The sequence below is a fragment of the Acanthochromis polyacanthus genome, chromosome 11, assembly GCF_021347895.1.
Source record: "Acanthochromis polyacanthus isolate Apoly-LR-REF ecotype Palm Island chromosome 11, KAUST_Apoly_ChrSc, whole genome shotgun sequence".
In the NCBI taxonomy this organism is placed as follows: Eukaryota; Metazoa; Chordata; class Actinopteri; family Pomacentridae; genus Acanthochromis; species Acanthochromis polyacanthus.
In genome coordinates, this window is record NC_067123.1 from 20,640,194 (window position 1) to 20,654,423 (window position 14,230).

Here is a 14,230-nt window from a genome sequence, read left to right on the forward strand (position 1 = left end):
AAACTGATCAGACAATGATGAGAGCCACCACAGAGAGGAAATCCAGCACGATATTCAGATGTACTCAGACAACAATCTTGTTTTGAACACCAGCAAGACTAGGAGGTCATCGTGGACTACAGGAGGTCCAGGAGGACAGAGCAAGCTCCTTTCCTCATTTAAGGGGAAGCGGTCAAGTGCGTTGACAACATCAAGTTCCTTGGCGTCCACATTACACCTGACCTGACCCCTGAACACAGCTCACCTGAGGAGGAAGGGTCAACAAAGACTCTTCTTCCTTATAAAGCTGACACATGCTGGTCTCTCCCATCAACTGCTGGCAAACTTCTACAGAGCCACAATAGAAATTGTCTTGGTGCAGCGGTGTGGTACGGCAGCTGCACAGTCCAGAATAGAAAGGACTCAGAAGATTGTGGGAAGTCCTCTTTCAGACCTGGACTCAATATACGCAGAGGAAGGCCCGACATATCACTGCCGACCCCACCCAAACAGGAAATGGACTTTGTTTGTTCCGCTTCCTTCAGGCAAAAGGTACAGAAACATAAAAAGTCTTAACTTCCCGACTGAGAAACAGTTTTTCCTCTCAGAGCGGTCCAATCCGATTCCCCCCCTGCACACACAAACAGATGCACTATGTGTTAAGTGCAATAAAGACCTGAGTCTTGTATTGGACTGCACTTTACCACCCATCTCACTCCTCATTTGCACCAATTCTGGATTTTCCTTTATTTGTATATAGCATGTTTTTTTCTATTGTTTTATCTATAGCTAGGAGTCACCAGTTGTAATTTTAACCTGTGAAAACATAAGGACTATAAAGATTCTTGAAACTGGCATCAAGGACTGCTGTTGCCATGGCGGCGTGGGGGTTGGAGGGTTGCTTGACCTGCAATGTTTAGGTGGGTGGTACATGTCAAACATCCACATAAATGTCAGGACTTAAGGTTTCCCAGCAGAACGTTGCATTATAACAAGACGATCGATGTTCTTCACTTCGCCCGTCAGTGGTCATTATGTTGTGGCTGATCACTGCATGTAACTGACACGCAGACACGAGTTTACGTTGGTTAAATCAATGACCACCAAATTTAACTGAATACTGATTTTAACACGAGAACTGCTTGACATTTGCATCTCTGCTTTTCACAAAACCACATTATTCAAAAATGTGAGACTGTAAAATCCCACACTGTGAATATTCTTAACAGAATAATGAAATGCCAGGAAAATCTACAAGATGTAGGCACAAAAGAAAAGACATCCTCTTCTCTCTGTTCAAAGCCAGAAAAAAGTAAGAAATACAAAAGTTTGGACAGCACTGTGGCGGTGTCACAGCAGTCTTTGGGAACCTATTCGGCCTCCCAAACATCAAAGCGGCCATTCACATAGCGAGGTGCTTCACTTTTTTTTCCATTTGTCATTAAAGAACACCATGAAGGGGATAAAGACCTTGTAAAAGACATGTCTGTGAATGATACGAGAAGATGAAAGGAGCACTCTGTCGCTCACCCACATGTCGCTTTCACAGGGAGGGAAGACGCACTCCACAAACTATACTTACTGCTCAAACACAGCCAATGAGCTCTTTGTTTTTCGGTAACAGCATTCAATAAAAGTAAGTTGTCACCCGTCACTAGCTGGAACTACATAAATGTAGAAGAAGATGGAAACAGGTTCTTGTCTAGAAAAGTCTAAAGTCTCACATCTACGGTTCATACTGCTATTTTCTTCTCCACACATGGCAGCTTTCTTCATGTTTTTCTATTTGTGTAGCCATGAAAACACTCAATGGAAACAATTAAAAATCATTTGTTGTAGGAGGAAAGTGTTCATGATTGACAGAGTCATTTTTGCGACTGTCGGATTGAAGCCTTAGCTTCACCAGTCCTGGATGAAGACTCCAGAAAACATCTTGCGCCTGACACCTCATTCATCATAGAACAGGAAAGAAATAAGAAATGACAGGGCCATCTGATGTCGACAGGAGATGAGTTGGAGAGACAAGCACAATATGGTTCAGCAGACGGAGATCTACGACTCTGTGGCCCTGATTCTCTCTGTATGCAAAATCCTGCTCCACTCTGAATAATGTGTTCATGTGCGTGTCAAAGGAAACCATCAGTATTTTGCCAAAACTGAGCTGGGGATGAGTGAAGCTGCATGCACCACTTCCAGCCTTGTAGGGATATCTACAGAAATATTTTATGCTGTCAAAAGAATCAATAGGCTGGATCTGAGCTAATCTTCTGATAACGAATTTATGTATCTGTTAGGCTTCAAAAGAAATCTCCACGGGACGGAAACGCTGATCGGTGGAGTCAAAGGCAGCGGCTGTCTCTACAGGGAATGTCAGTCAAAGGGGAAAAAAAGACATGCAAGTCTATATATGAATCTGCAGTTGTTACCAGACTTGACGTTTTATGCCTCAGAGGCGCTTTGTGTCATATTGTATCAGTTTCTAAAGAGGTAGCATTTCAAAATCGGCTATAGCTGGTGCATTATGCATTCTGGCCTCCAATTAAGTTCTCATGCATAACTTTGGCATTATGACTGTATCAGTGAGAAGAGCAGAAAGGGAATCTTAGCTATTTGGGGAATTACATAACAGTGACAGATGGCCTCACTTAAAAGAGCTGAGGGAAATACACTTAAAGGAAAGACTAGTGCCACAAAAAAAGAAACACAACCTTTAATCTAAACCTTAAAATAGCTTTGTTTAATCATTCCCAGTTTGATTTGTACAGTCTGCTCCCCAGTGGTGGAAGTAGTTACATCTTTTACTTTATGTAAAAGCACGGACGAATTATTATCAAAATGTACAGTTATGACATTAAAGTAGTCATTCCTCAGAGATATAACCTCTGGAATTTATATATTACTATAAATTACAATATCAAATTGATAATACTACATATGTCTCACTCCGCATTCACATTTTTAAGCATCATAACAACAACAGGACATTCATTTTCTATTTAGATCTGTATACTGTAGTCACTTTATACTCAGTTGTAAATACTGTCACACATTTTCTGTATATATTGTTTAGTCTATATCTACACAGGCTCTTTATTATTTTGTATTCTCTTATCTTTTTTGACGATTCTGTCCTGTGTGTACTGTCACTGCATGTACTGGCCGGATCAGGAGCACAAAACATTTCACTATGCATTGTACTGACTACAACTGTGTATGTGACAAATAATACTTGATTAGATCCGATTCGATTAAGCACCAATGCATAAATCTTTAGTAGGAGCTAGACTGAACGTTCCACCTGGTACATCTCAGTTTATTACATATTTAGAAGTTGTTGTTTTTCCATGAAAATGATCTGTTCTTGTCTTAAATGGCTTAGATGTAATGCTATGCTATTGCCTCCATGAATGTGGAGATCTATGAGGTCTCAGCCCCTTTCTCAACTTACCAACTGCAGCTCGAGCACACCAGCTCAGCTATGATTCTCTCCAAACACTGCAAAACTACTCAACACTACACAAAAGCAAGTTGTAATATTGGAGAAATTCAGCCATATGTTTGAAAACCAAACTGATGCTGAAGATGAATAATGAAGCAGAAAGCAACGGTCTGCAAGTTGGCGGGACTGTTTCCTTTGGTTAGTAAACCCAGATGTCAAAATCTGTGTTTCTGAGGCATCAGTTCACTGCCGCTTCAAAGCAGAAATGCTTAGCCATGGCACTGACTGCTGATTCATGATGTGTCTGATTATCTAACTACTTAGGCAAGGTTTCTTTTCAGCTTAGGGTTCAAAGTCATCTAGTAAACATCCCTGAAACAGTTATTCAATAGAAAGTATGTGAGAAGTATAAAGAGGAAATGTGTCTTTAACAACTCCATGACACTTAATATGCAACACGAGTCTGTGTCTGTACAGGAAGTGTTCAGGTACAGCACTGAACTGTAGGTCACCTGCAGTTCAGGAAGCACTGAAAGCCCCATACACGGTCGCTGCAGTTATGCTTGTGAAACGCCAGACTTAAAGAACAAAACTGTGCTTGGAGTCACATTTCTAGGCAATGAATGCAAGCCGTTACATCACCTGTGCAGACAAGTGGATTGATTTAAAGAGCATATCTGTTCTGTCAGAGGCAACTGAAATAGAGAGCTAAAGACCACAGCTGAAACATTCTGTGTGTAGACATCAAAGGGTTTCAACCCCAAAAAAAGGCTGAAAACCAGTGATTCAGTGTCAGACAATCTGTTATATTTTATAGGTTTATCACATGTGTTTTTCTTCAGCTCTAATTCTAATCTTTGTGAAGTGAAATGTGATGAAGTAAAATATACATATCCCTCTCTGTATAATGCAACCTCAAATTAAAACACTCAAGATAAGCACGAGCACCTCAAAAACTGTGCTTAGCACCTGAAGACATGTACTTAGGTGCTTTCCACCACTGTGCCTGGATTAGATTTAACACTGATTTGCTTATTTTTTAGGACAACCACATTAACCGAAAGGAACAGAATTCAATCAATACATCATGTTCATATTCATGCAACTTTTCATAGCATTTACAGTCTGTTAGACGAGTTCCCCGTGTTGTTCCAGAGACAGAACAGTGGGTGGTAAATGGAAAACCAGCATGGGACCTTGAGATCAAAATCTCCTCTAAGACACTCTCAGCAAATGTCAAAATGGCCTCACAATGGTGATTTTAATTGGTAGACATTCATTTATTTTCTGATAGGATTTTCTACATAATGAATTATTTGTAGAAGTAAAACCCAAAAGAGCAGAGCAAAGACAGGACTGTGGTCCACTTAACCTGCAATGAATGCATGAGGCAGTGATCCCATTTCTAAATCAATAGCAGACCTGTACAGTGTGCAAACCTGGAGACAAATCCACTAAGATCATCATAGTACCTTACAGTAACAAGCAGGGTTTCTAGAGAAGTAAATGTAAAACTGTAAGTACAAATTACTCTGTACTGTGGGTAGAATGTGATATTTCTTCTTTCACAAGTTACATTCTCTCTCCACAATGCTCTGTAGTTGTAATAAGGAGAAGCTGTGCAAAGGGATTCTACATTGTCCACACCTTCATATTTCATCATTAAAATAGTTGTAATTGAAGCTGTGGCTGCAGGACTTTGGAGGAGCTCTGATTTGCACATCTATTGATGGTGCTCAAACACAGTGAGGAATTCGAAACTCTCTAGAAATCATGAATAATCACCAACAGAATGCCACAGCAACAAGTCACAGCCTCTGAGAAATGTCCACAGGAACCTTGTGTCCCTTTCTGTGTTGGATGTGAGGGATAGTGTGATCTCCTGCACACCCAGACCAGAATCACACGCATCCCTTTCTAAATCTGCATCAGTCTCGTGAAAAATCAGAAATTGGCCTTCACACTTACATCACCGACACCACAACTGAAACTGGAGTGTAATATTCTTGGGTACAATGTGCTAAAAGTCATAGATGATGTAATCCTGGCAAATGCTATTTGAATTAATGAGCACTGTAAAAATGTGTGTGTGTAATCACGAATGCTTTGATTTTACTGTGTGTGAGAGAAGAAAAAAAGGAAGGCCTGGAAGCTGTACGTGTAGAAGGAAGGATGTCTGGAAGGTTGGCAGGAAATCATCTGTAACTTTGGTGTGAAGATAAATCATACGTTTGGAGTACTCAAAACATAATAGTATATACTTAAGGTATTATAAATGTTAAACATGCCAACATATATTGGTGTAACCTGCATGAAATCTGTCACAAAATGACAGGCCAAAGTCTGAACATGTCTGGGCATATTGCACATGTCCTCTGTAAACTGTGACCCAACGATGAAATGTGATAACGTGGTGACAAGGCCTGACCAATGGATTTAGAAAGGTATAACGGTGTCAGAACTGTCTATCAGAAAACACAGCCTTTAGGTGTGGAAAAATGACCAACTCTCAGAGCATAAAAGACGATGCACAGCTCGGTATGCCTGTTTTTTTTATGGTGTTATCACTACTAAGAACAACTGCTGGGTAGTCTGTTAACAACAAATCCTGCTGCCCTCGAATGCTGACTATTTCTGGTGATTTTTGGAAGATCTTTAAAGAAGCTTTTTAGACATTTGAACACGGTCAAGCCTTAGACTGTGGCCCCTGATTTGAACTTAGCTTCCTCTTCAAAAAACCATGTATTTGATGATGTTTTGTTGTTCTTGTGCAACCTCATCTCACAAATACTCTATTCTCATACAACTACAATCCGTTCTCATTTACACTTTGAAAGGCGCTTATTTTCTCCCTGAAAGGTGAGACTTTCAGGTCACAGGAATCGCTTTCAGTTTAAAAGTGCCACAAAGTAATTTGGTAACTTTAACTCGGGAGAGCAATATGTGTGTCCCATGTAGAATCTTTATTCTTGGACGTTTTGCTTCATTCACCATACGCTTTCATTTTCACTCACTCTTTGTGAGGATTGGCAAAACTACTTGGCTAGCTTCAGGAAAATATTACGCTTTAGGTTAAAATATACTCTTCGACTTTGCCTTCATTTCTAGGTTAGCAAAGTGATGAGTCCCGCTTCATTTAATATACGATTGGTTGGCTGAGAAAGAGAAACAATTTGGATTTGAAACATACTGCAATACGTTACACAATTCAGGAAAAAAGTTCCCTCAGAATGCGGTTGTCATTTTTGTTGGACGAGGCTGTTTTGTGACATCTAATGTACTTTTGCTTGTTCTACCAGTTCAGCAATGATAAAACCTCTGTGCTCAGTTAAACAAACACTACTATTAAATGCAACTGTTTTTAGAAACCTCCGAGTTGATCCTTTTTATAGACAATAAGTGACAAAATGCTGACAAGCTTGTTGATCGTAACAGCTCTTTTCTGCACAGGAAAGATTATTTGAAGAGAGCTGAGTGATGAGCAGTGATGAGCTGTTTGGCTCTGTCTGAAAAGATCCCTTCCCACCCCCTAATTCCCCTCAAATAAAAACATTCCACCCCTGTGGAGAAAGGCCTATGAGTCACCAGCAGTGTAGGTCTGCTCATGGCCAAGGATGCACCGGAGAGACAGCGCTGACAGGAATCATAACTGTCCAGTGAAATGACAAGCTGAGCAGGAGAGAGAGAGGCTGAGGTAATCTACAGAAACAATGGAGGACAGTATGACGATGTACTGTAAGAGCACATGTGCAGGCGTGTCTGAGTGTGATGGGAAAGTGGAAAAAAGGGGACACAATTTAGGATAAGAGTAATTTGATGCCAAAAAAATAAACTGCCCTAAACAGGCATCCATAATTTTTTGTTCCTGGCAGAGAACAAAAAGCATTTCAAGTCTCACAGGACACTAAAAGTGGAACCCAGACTAATAAAATTATTTTAGCTGAACTAGCAGCTCTTAAGGAAGAGTGACAAAGGGTTATTGCGGCTTTCACAGACTGACAGCTCTTAAACCGAGGAGCGAGAAAAAGGCTGAAAACTCCATCATAAAATGCGTTAGGGGAAATAACTGTCCAATCCATAACTTGACACTTTCAGCAAAACAAATACATTAGTTTGTTTTAAAGCACATAACACCGCCATGTATACATGTTTGTGTACAAATGAAGATCACCATCAAAATGTAATAAATATGACGCTTAGAAGTTTGGCATTTCAGGGCTGGAAAACATTTAATCCGAGGAGCAAGTATTACTCAAAAAGTTGAAACCCTCAAAATGTCATGAGTTTTTCTTTTTTTTTTTAAAGCCAAATCCTTATTGGAGTCATTTAACATCTGACTATTTGCAGTTCAATGTGATATTTAAAGTGTCCCTGAAATAGATTCAGTGAGACACATATTTGCTGGTAATCACAACCAGAGTTTATAATAATGGAAAGAGCTTATTGTTCACCTGAAATGTTTGTGTTCTCAGTCTTTCACTTACGATGTTTATATACATAATCATTCAAAAGTTTGGAGTCACTTAGAAATGTCCTTATTTTTGAAAGAATAACTTTTTCTTCAATGAAGCTAATAAATGAATCAGAAATAGAGTCTCGACATTGTTAATGTGGTAAATGACTATTTTAGCTGGAAACAGCTGATTTTTAATGGCGTATCTCCATAGGGGTACAGAGGAACATTTCCAGCAACCATCACTCCTGTGTTCTAATGCTACATTGTGTTAGCTAATGGTGTTGAAAGGCTCATCGATGATTGGAAAACCCCTGTGCAGTTATGCTAGCACATGAATAAAAGTGCGAGTTTTCATGGAAAATATAAAATTGTCTGGATGACCCCAAATTTTTGAAGACTAGTGTGTGTATATAAATATATATTGGGCATTTTTTGGCTTTGTTGACACGACAGCAGTGTGTGAGAGTCAAGAAAGTGAGGAGAAGAATGTTGGTAAGAACCTACAGCAAAGGGCATGGGCTGGATTCGAACCCCTAGCTGGGTCGCTCACTCAGCCTGTTGACCAGGGCACAGACTATGATTACATTAGAACAGTACGAATGCAATGACAATATCTCACCACTGCTGCAACAGGTTATTATAGACAGCGGATCACAAATAAAGTGGACCCGTCCAGATCTATGTTCAAAAAGTATGTTCATCTACCTCATTCTCCACTTCCAGCCAATACACACACTTGCTGCTTTTAATGTGTATTTTGCATATTCATGAAAATGTTTGTTTGAAAAATGTCCTTAAGTGCTGAGAAAGGCAACTTCAAATAAAATGTATTATTATTACTACTACTATCCTTTATTAGGAAGCAGACCTTATTGCTGACCTGCACACATCCACATGCTGAGGGGCTAGAAGGTAAGATGTCAATGCCTAACCTTGAATTTTTTTAAATTTATTTTTTGCTTTGGGCGATAGCTAGTGTGCCCGTTGTGAAAGCGTGAAATATTGCTTAAAAGCCTCGAGAAAGTAAACAATCTTGGGAGACATTCTGCTTTGAGCTTGTGAAATTGTCAGAATATATCCATCTGTATGTAGAGAGGGAAACGTTCCACTCACCTCTGGCACTCGCTGGCATGGAGAACCAGGTCCTGGTTGTTCTTGGCGCTGACAGTGAGCTCATGCTCTGTTGGGTTGAAGATGTCGAGCAGCAGATGACACTGGCGGGTGCTGTGGACACAAACACGAGAACTGGCTGTCGATGCATGGAGTAAATATGGTATGAAGATGCCTATCCGTCTTGCACAGGCTTCTACCGATGCACAGAGACCGTGCACGACATTAAACAATGAGTTCTTCATACATCATACACAACCCTGTAGGTCGACTATGTTGCAAACACAACCTATGCGTAACGATTTTTTTATGCATGAGGTTACAATTACTTTCTAAAATTACACGGCCACATACATGGACAGAGTGAACGCATGAGATCAAGAGAAGACACGGCGTGAAGTACTCATCAGTCCTTGTCATAACATCAAAGGTGGCGGTGCTTTCATCAGGCCCACAGGCCCGGAGCTGGAGCAGGTCATCTCCACATCATCCCGGGCCTGCTTTTCTCATGCAGATCATAAGAGGGCCCATTTGTGATTTAGATAAATACAGGCGAGATGATGCAGGATTTTCAAAGAGTTAATTTTAACCCCCAAGTCGGCAGGGATTTTTTTTCCCCCTCTCGGTAATGACAGATGAAAGGGATGGATATCTCAAAACAGAAACAGGGAACAGACTGTCCAGCACGGCCAGTGTACTGTTACATAAATAGTTTCTGCAGGTGTACAGGGAAGAATGTGACAGGAGCCAATGGACAAGCAGAATTAGATTATGTGTCATTTTACACAGAATATTCTCACTTTCTGGTGGAGTTGAGCGTACAGGATTTGGACATAGTATCCTGAATATTGCTAAATTGAAATATATTAAACAGAGCACTACAGTCCTAAAATAATATAGCTGTCAAATTAGTGTGAAGAGTTTTAACCCTTATATGCATGAGTGATTGGACCCTACACTCTTCCATAATAGGGTAAAAAATGATCCGTATGAGAATCAATGTGTTTTTATACTGTTTGTCATTTTGGTTAAGAATAATAATCAGCACTATTGTTTTTATTATATTTTGGTCCACACACACTTGATTTCATATTTGAAATATGTTTAATTTTCCCTCTAGAACAGATTTTGAACATTCCGATCACTGAAAAAGAAGAATATTACACCGAACAGCAATAGAAGAATGTCAACATCCATTTTGTTGACACTTTTCCACTCTTTTCCTTCAGCTGTTGCTGCGCTCCGTCCCTCCAAGTTTGTGCATCACCTCTTGTGTGACATAATCAGGGATAAAGAGCTCGTGGTTGTAATACAAATATTAAAATTTCTTCAGAAGTATAAATGGTAACTTAAAAACTGAAATGGGATGTTTTTTGAGGAATAGCTGGAATATGAAATGATAAAAAGCTTTTCAGTACGAAAACATTGCAAAAAAACAAAACAACCTCACTGGGTCATTTTTGACGCACTTATGCATCTAAGGGTTAAAAAAATGTGTCATTTTTGAATTTCCAGTTGCCATAAGGCCGCTGCTATACTGTAGTATACTTGTGTTATGTGTAGAAATGCTGGCCAGGACTGTAGGAGTAATGAAAAGAAAGCAAAAATAATTGTATAAATACACGTATGCATCCGTGTAGTGTACAAAACAAAATGTAGCAAAGTGAAGTTAAAGGAGAAAAAAGGAGTAACATTTGATGATTTGATGAGAAGAACACCTTGCCAGCTGTTAAGTGTGGGGGTGGAAATATTCAGCTTTGGGGCTGTGTGGCAGCCACTGGTAGAGGAAACACTGCATTAAGTTCATGAAATCCAAAGTAACAGTGCATTAAAATTTAAAGAAAGGATTGTATTTAATGGCTGCTCGCTGCAGGAGTTGTGTTTACTGCTATTCACCTCAAAAAAATTAACATAATATGGAATTTGCCCAGGGTGTCCCAACTTTTGGAGACAGCTTGAGTTCTTTTTCACTCTGGCATTGAAACACAACAAACGATTAGCACGGAGGGAAATGTAGCAGCCTTCTGACTTATTACAATAAATGGAATCAATCAGCGGAAATCAATGAACAACTGCAAAATATATCAGTGCAAACTAAATAGAGCTCATCATCCCATGTCCCCTCTGGGTCACACTCCCTGCTTCTCTTTGCCTTTTACATCTCAGGGTTAATGGAGGCTTTAGCAGAGCTTGCCCAACTCCCCAATAAACTGCTGTGGCAATTAAAGGAGCATATTTTTTTAAGGCCTACTCATGTTTCTTTAATTGTCTTGTTGTCTTTGTTGGCGGACGTGATTAACGGGCTGAACGGGGTTAGGTGCTGATTTACAGGCCGGGGCGTTTAGCAGAGGTGATCAATCAGACCACCGGGTTAAGAAACACAGCCTCATTGCTCATGTGCTGAGTAACCAAGATAAAGTGAAGGAACAGAGGCAGGTATATAGGCAGAGCCAGTGTGGATGTACACCTGACTAGGGTTTGGAGTTAAAAAAAAAAAAAAGTCCACAGCATGAGCCTGAAATGATGCTGAGCAGTCATGGACAACTTCATTTAAGAACTGTTACTGGGGCTGCTGCAGATTGTCTGGAGACTAAAGCTGAAGATTACGCTTTTGAACTAGTGGGAACTGAATCATAACACTGAATCATTTTAATAAGCATTCTGCTGAGCTACTACACAGGGCGCAGAGATCTGAGCTCAATAAATAATTCACAACTGCCAATAGGGCTTCAAACTATTTGTCTCCATTTCAGTCTGTGAATTTTTACATTCCTCTCCGAGCGCCGAGTGAGGGCACAAAATTATCCCCCACGTTTCAAAGGGAACACATATCGAACTTGCTTCTTTGTTCATAGTGTACAAAGCAAATCATCCATCAATGAAATAGCAACACTGCCGCCTTATGAACATTTAATGCAGCTCAGAATAAATTTGGTGGTATGTGCTGCTTGTGTATGAACAGCTCTATTCCTCGAAGTTCTAAATGTGGCAAGGATTAATTTTATGCTACTACCACAATATATATCTGAACGTAATACATAAAATGAAAATTAATTTTAAGGAGGCAGTCGTGAACACAATAGCCCACTCCCGCAGAGCATTTCAGGTACAGCTGGTGTTGCGCCAAAGGAGAGACAAAGCGAGTTAATGAAAGACACTGTCTATTCCAGAGAACCGGCAACACTAACAAATGAAGCACGAGGTCAGCATTTTGCTCCGATTCATTTGAAGAGTCCGTTGCAGTCGAGTAATTCTCTAAACCTGCCACATATTCTCATTCCAATGTGACCGCAAATGGGCACAAATACAAAACAAGCACCACATTGAAGGGCCACAGTCTGGTCATCTGTGTTTCCACACACATTATAAGAGAACAGATCCGTCACAGTGTGTTGGGACACTGACTGGGCATTAGCAGGGCCCGGAGACGTTGTGGTAAGGTAGTGGGCGGTGAAAATGGCACACACTGGCGACAGGACAGGCTGGTGAATGAAGGCTGGTTCTTTGCTCGGCAGGAGTTTGGACTCACTGAGGACTGAGAGACGCAAACACAGCAGCCCATCCTTAACAACGGCTGCCATCTCTTCACAACATCATGTCGGGACAGAGGAGCAGTTACAGTGAGCGGTTCATCTCGCTGTGTGCAGGACTGAGCGGTACAGGAGATCCTTTGTCCCCACAGCCATCACACTCTATAACACCTCAGTCAGGAGCAGTGGCTCACGACTTGATCTGTGGACCGCTACATTCCTGTGTCTCCACTCAACTGTGCAATAAACAATTACCCTGGGCCACCAGGACTCCTGTACCACAACCCTCCTATAAATACTACAGCTCAAAAGGTTGGGGTCACTTAGAAATGTCCGTATTTGTGAAAGCTTTTATTTTTCAATGAAAATGACAAACTGATGAGAAATACAGCCTAGACATTGTTAATGTAATGTTGTAGCTGGAAACAGCTGATTTTTAATGGAATATCTACATAGAGGTATAGAAGAACATTTCCAGCAACCATCACTCCTGTGTTCTAATGCTACATTGTGTTAGCTAATGGTGTTGAAAGGCTCATTGATGATCAGAAAACCATTGTGCAATTATGTTAGCACATGAATAAAAGTGTGAGCTTTCATGGAAAACATGAAATTGTCTGGGCGACCCCAAACTTTTGAACTGCAGTACACTTTAGTTCTGCTTTTCACATTGCACCTTGTACACTGCAACTCTATTTTACTGTATGCTGTACTCTCATAATATCCTATATAGTGTAAATACCAACAACGTACACCTTATCGTAAATACCAACACCTCTGTGCACATTTCTGTAAATACCAACATTTTAGGCACCTTATTGCTACTTCTTCAACCAGCACAACTTGCACAACAATCGTATGCTCTTCACTGCATTCCTTTCTTATCCATCTACACTGTGTGATGAACCAAAAACACAAAGATCAATAGAGCTGGGCCTACACCTCAGTCAATTCTGCAAATCTTCAATCAATTGGTGCCGATTTTGCAGCGCTACTCTGGCACAAAAACGTGACATGTTCCCTGCATACAAAATGTAATGGTCTTAATTAGCCTTGTTGGATTTAGAGCACTGCCAATGAAGAGGTATTTTTAGCTACAGGAGTCAATAAGGAACAGCTGACTCTCCTCCTGTGTCCACATGTACAGATGCAGTTAGTGAGGTTAGAAAAGAGCACGTGAAATTCTGCTAAAAGCCAACTGTTGGCTCGTCAGCACCTGGAACATTTCAAATAATACAACACAAATCATAAATAATCACACACCATGAGAAAAGAGGAAAACATTAAGACTCTGGAATAAAACACAAGGCAGTCTGCGGGAAAAGGCTTGGCCTTGGGGAGCACTGAGCAAAACACTAAACTGAAACAGACAACCAGTGGTCGAATGGTCAAGGAAAGGTTGACAGACGGTAGAGTGACAACTGGGAATCCGAAGACTGTCACAAAAAATAGTGAACAAAAATCCAGTATAGACAAGCAGAAAGCCTGTTAGCAATGATAACTGTTTACCGGTAATTGCTGCAGTGGTATATAAAACCATACAGATTGGTTACTGAGAAAGAGCTTGATAAACATGCCGCTTATTGTAAAAACATAAAACAAAACCAAAAATGCAGAAATTGTCAAAATGTATGACATTTTTATAATATCTTACCATCTTTTGTCACTTGTTTTTGCCATTTCCGGCCAAAATAAACCCATTGGTCATATTAAATT

The 14,230-nt window shown here is 40.3% G+C and overlaps 1 protein-coding gene across 2 annotated transcripts in view; it reads right to left on the reverse strand.

Moving 5' to 3' along the window:
* trappc9 (trafficking protein particle complex subunit 9) overlaps positions 1–14,230 on the reverse strand; it is a 285,840-nt gene that overhangs the window by 120,146 nt on the left and 151,464 nt on the right. For both annotated transcript variants that reach the window (XM_022194077.2, XM_022194076.2), the window contains one exon: positions 8,988–9,098. In XM_022194077.2, coding sequence (XP_022049769.2) covers positions 8,988–9,098 — 111 coding nt within the window. The remainder of the gene's footprint in view (positions 1–8,987; positions 9,099–14,230) is intronic.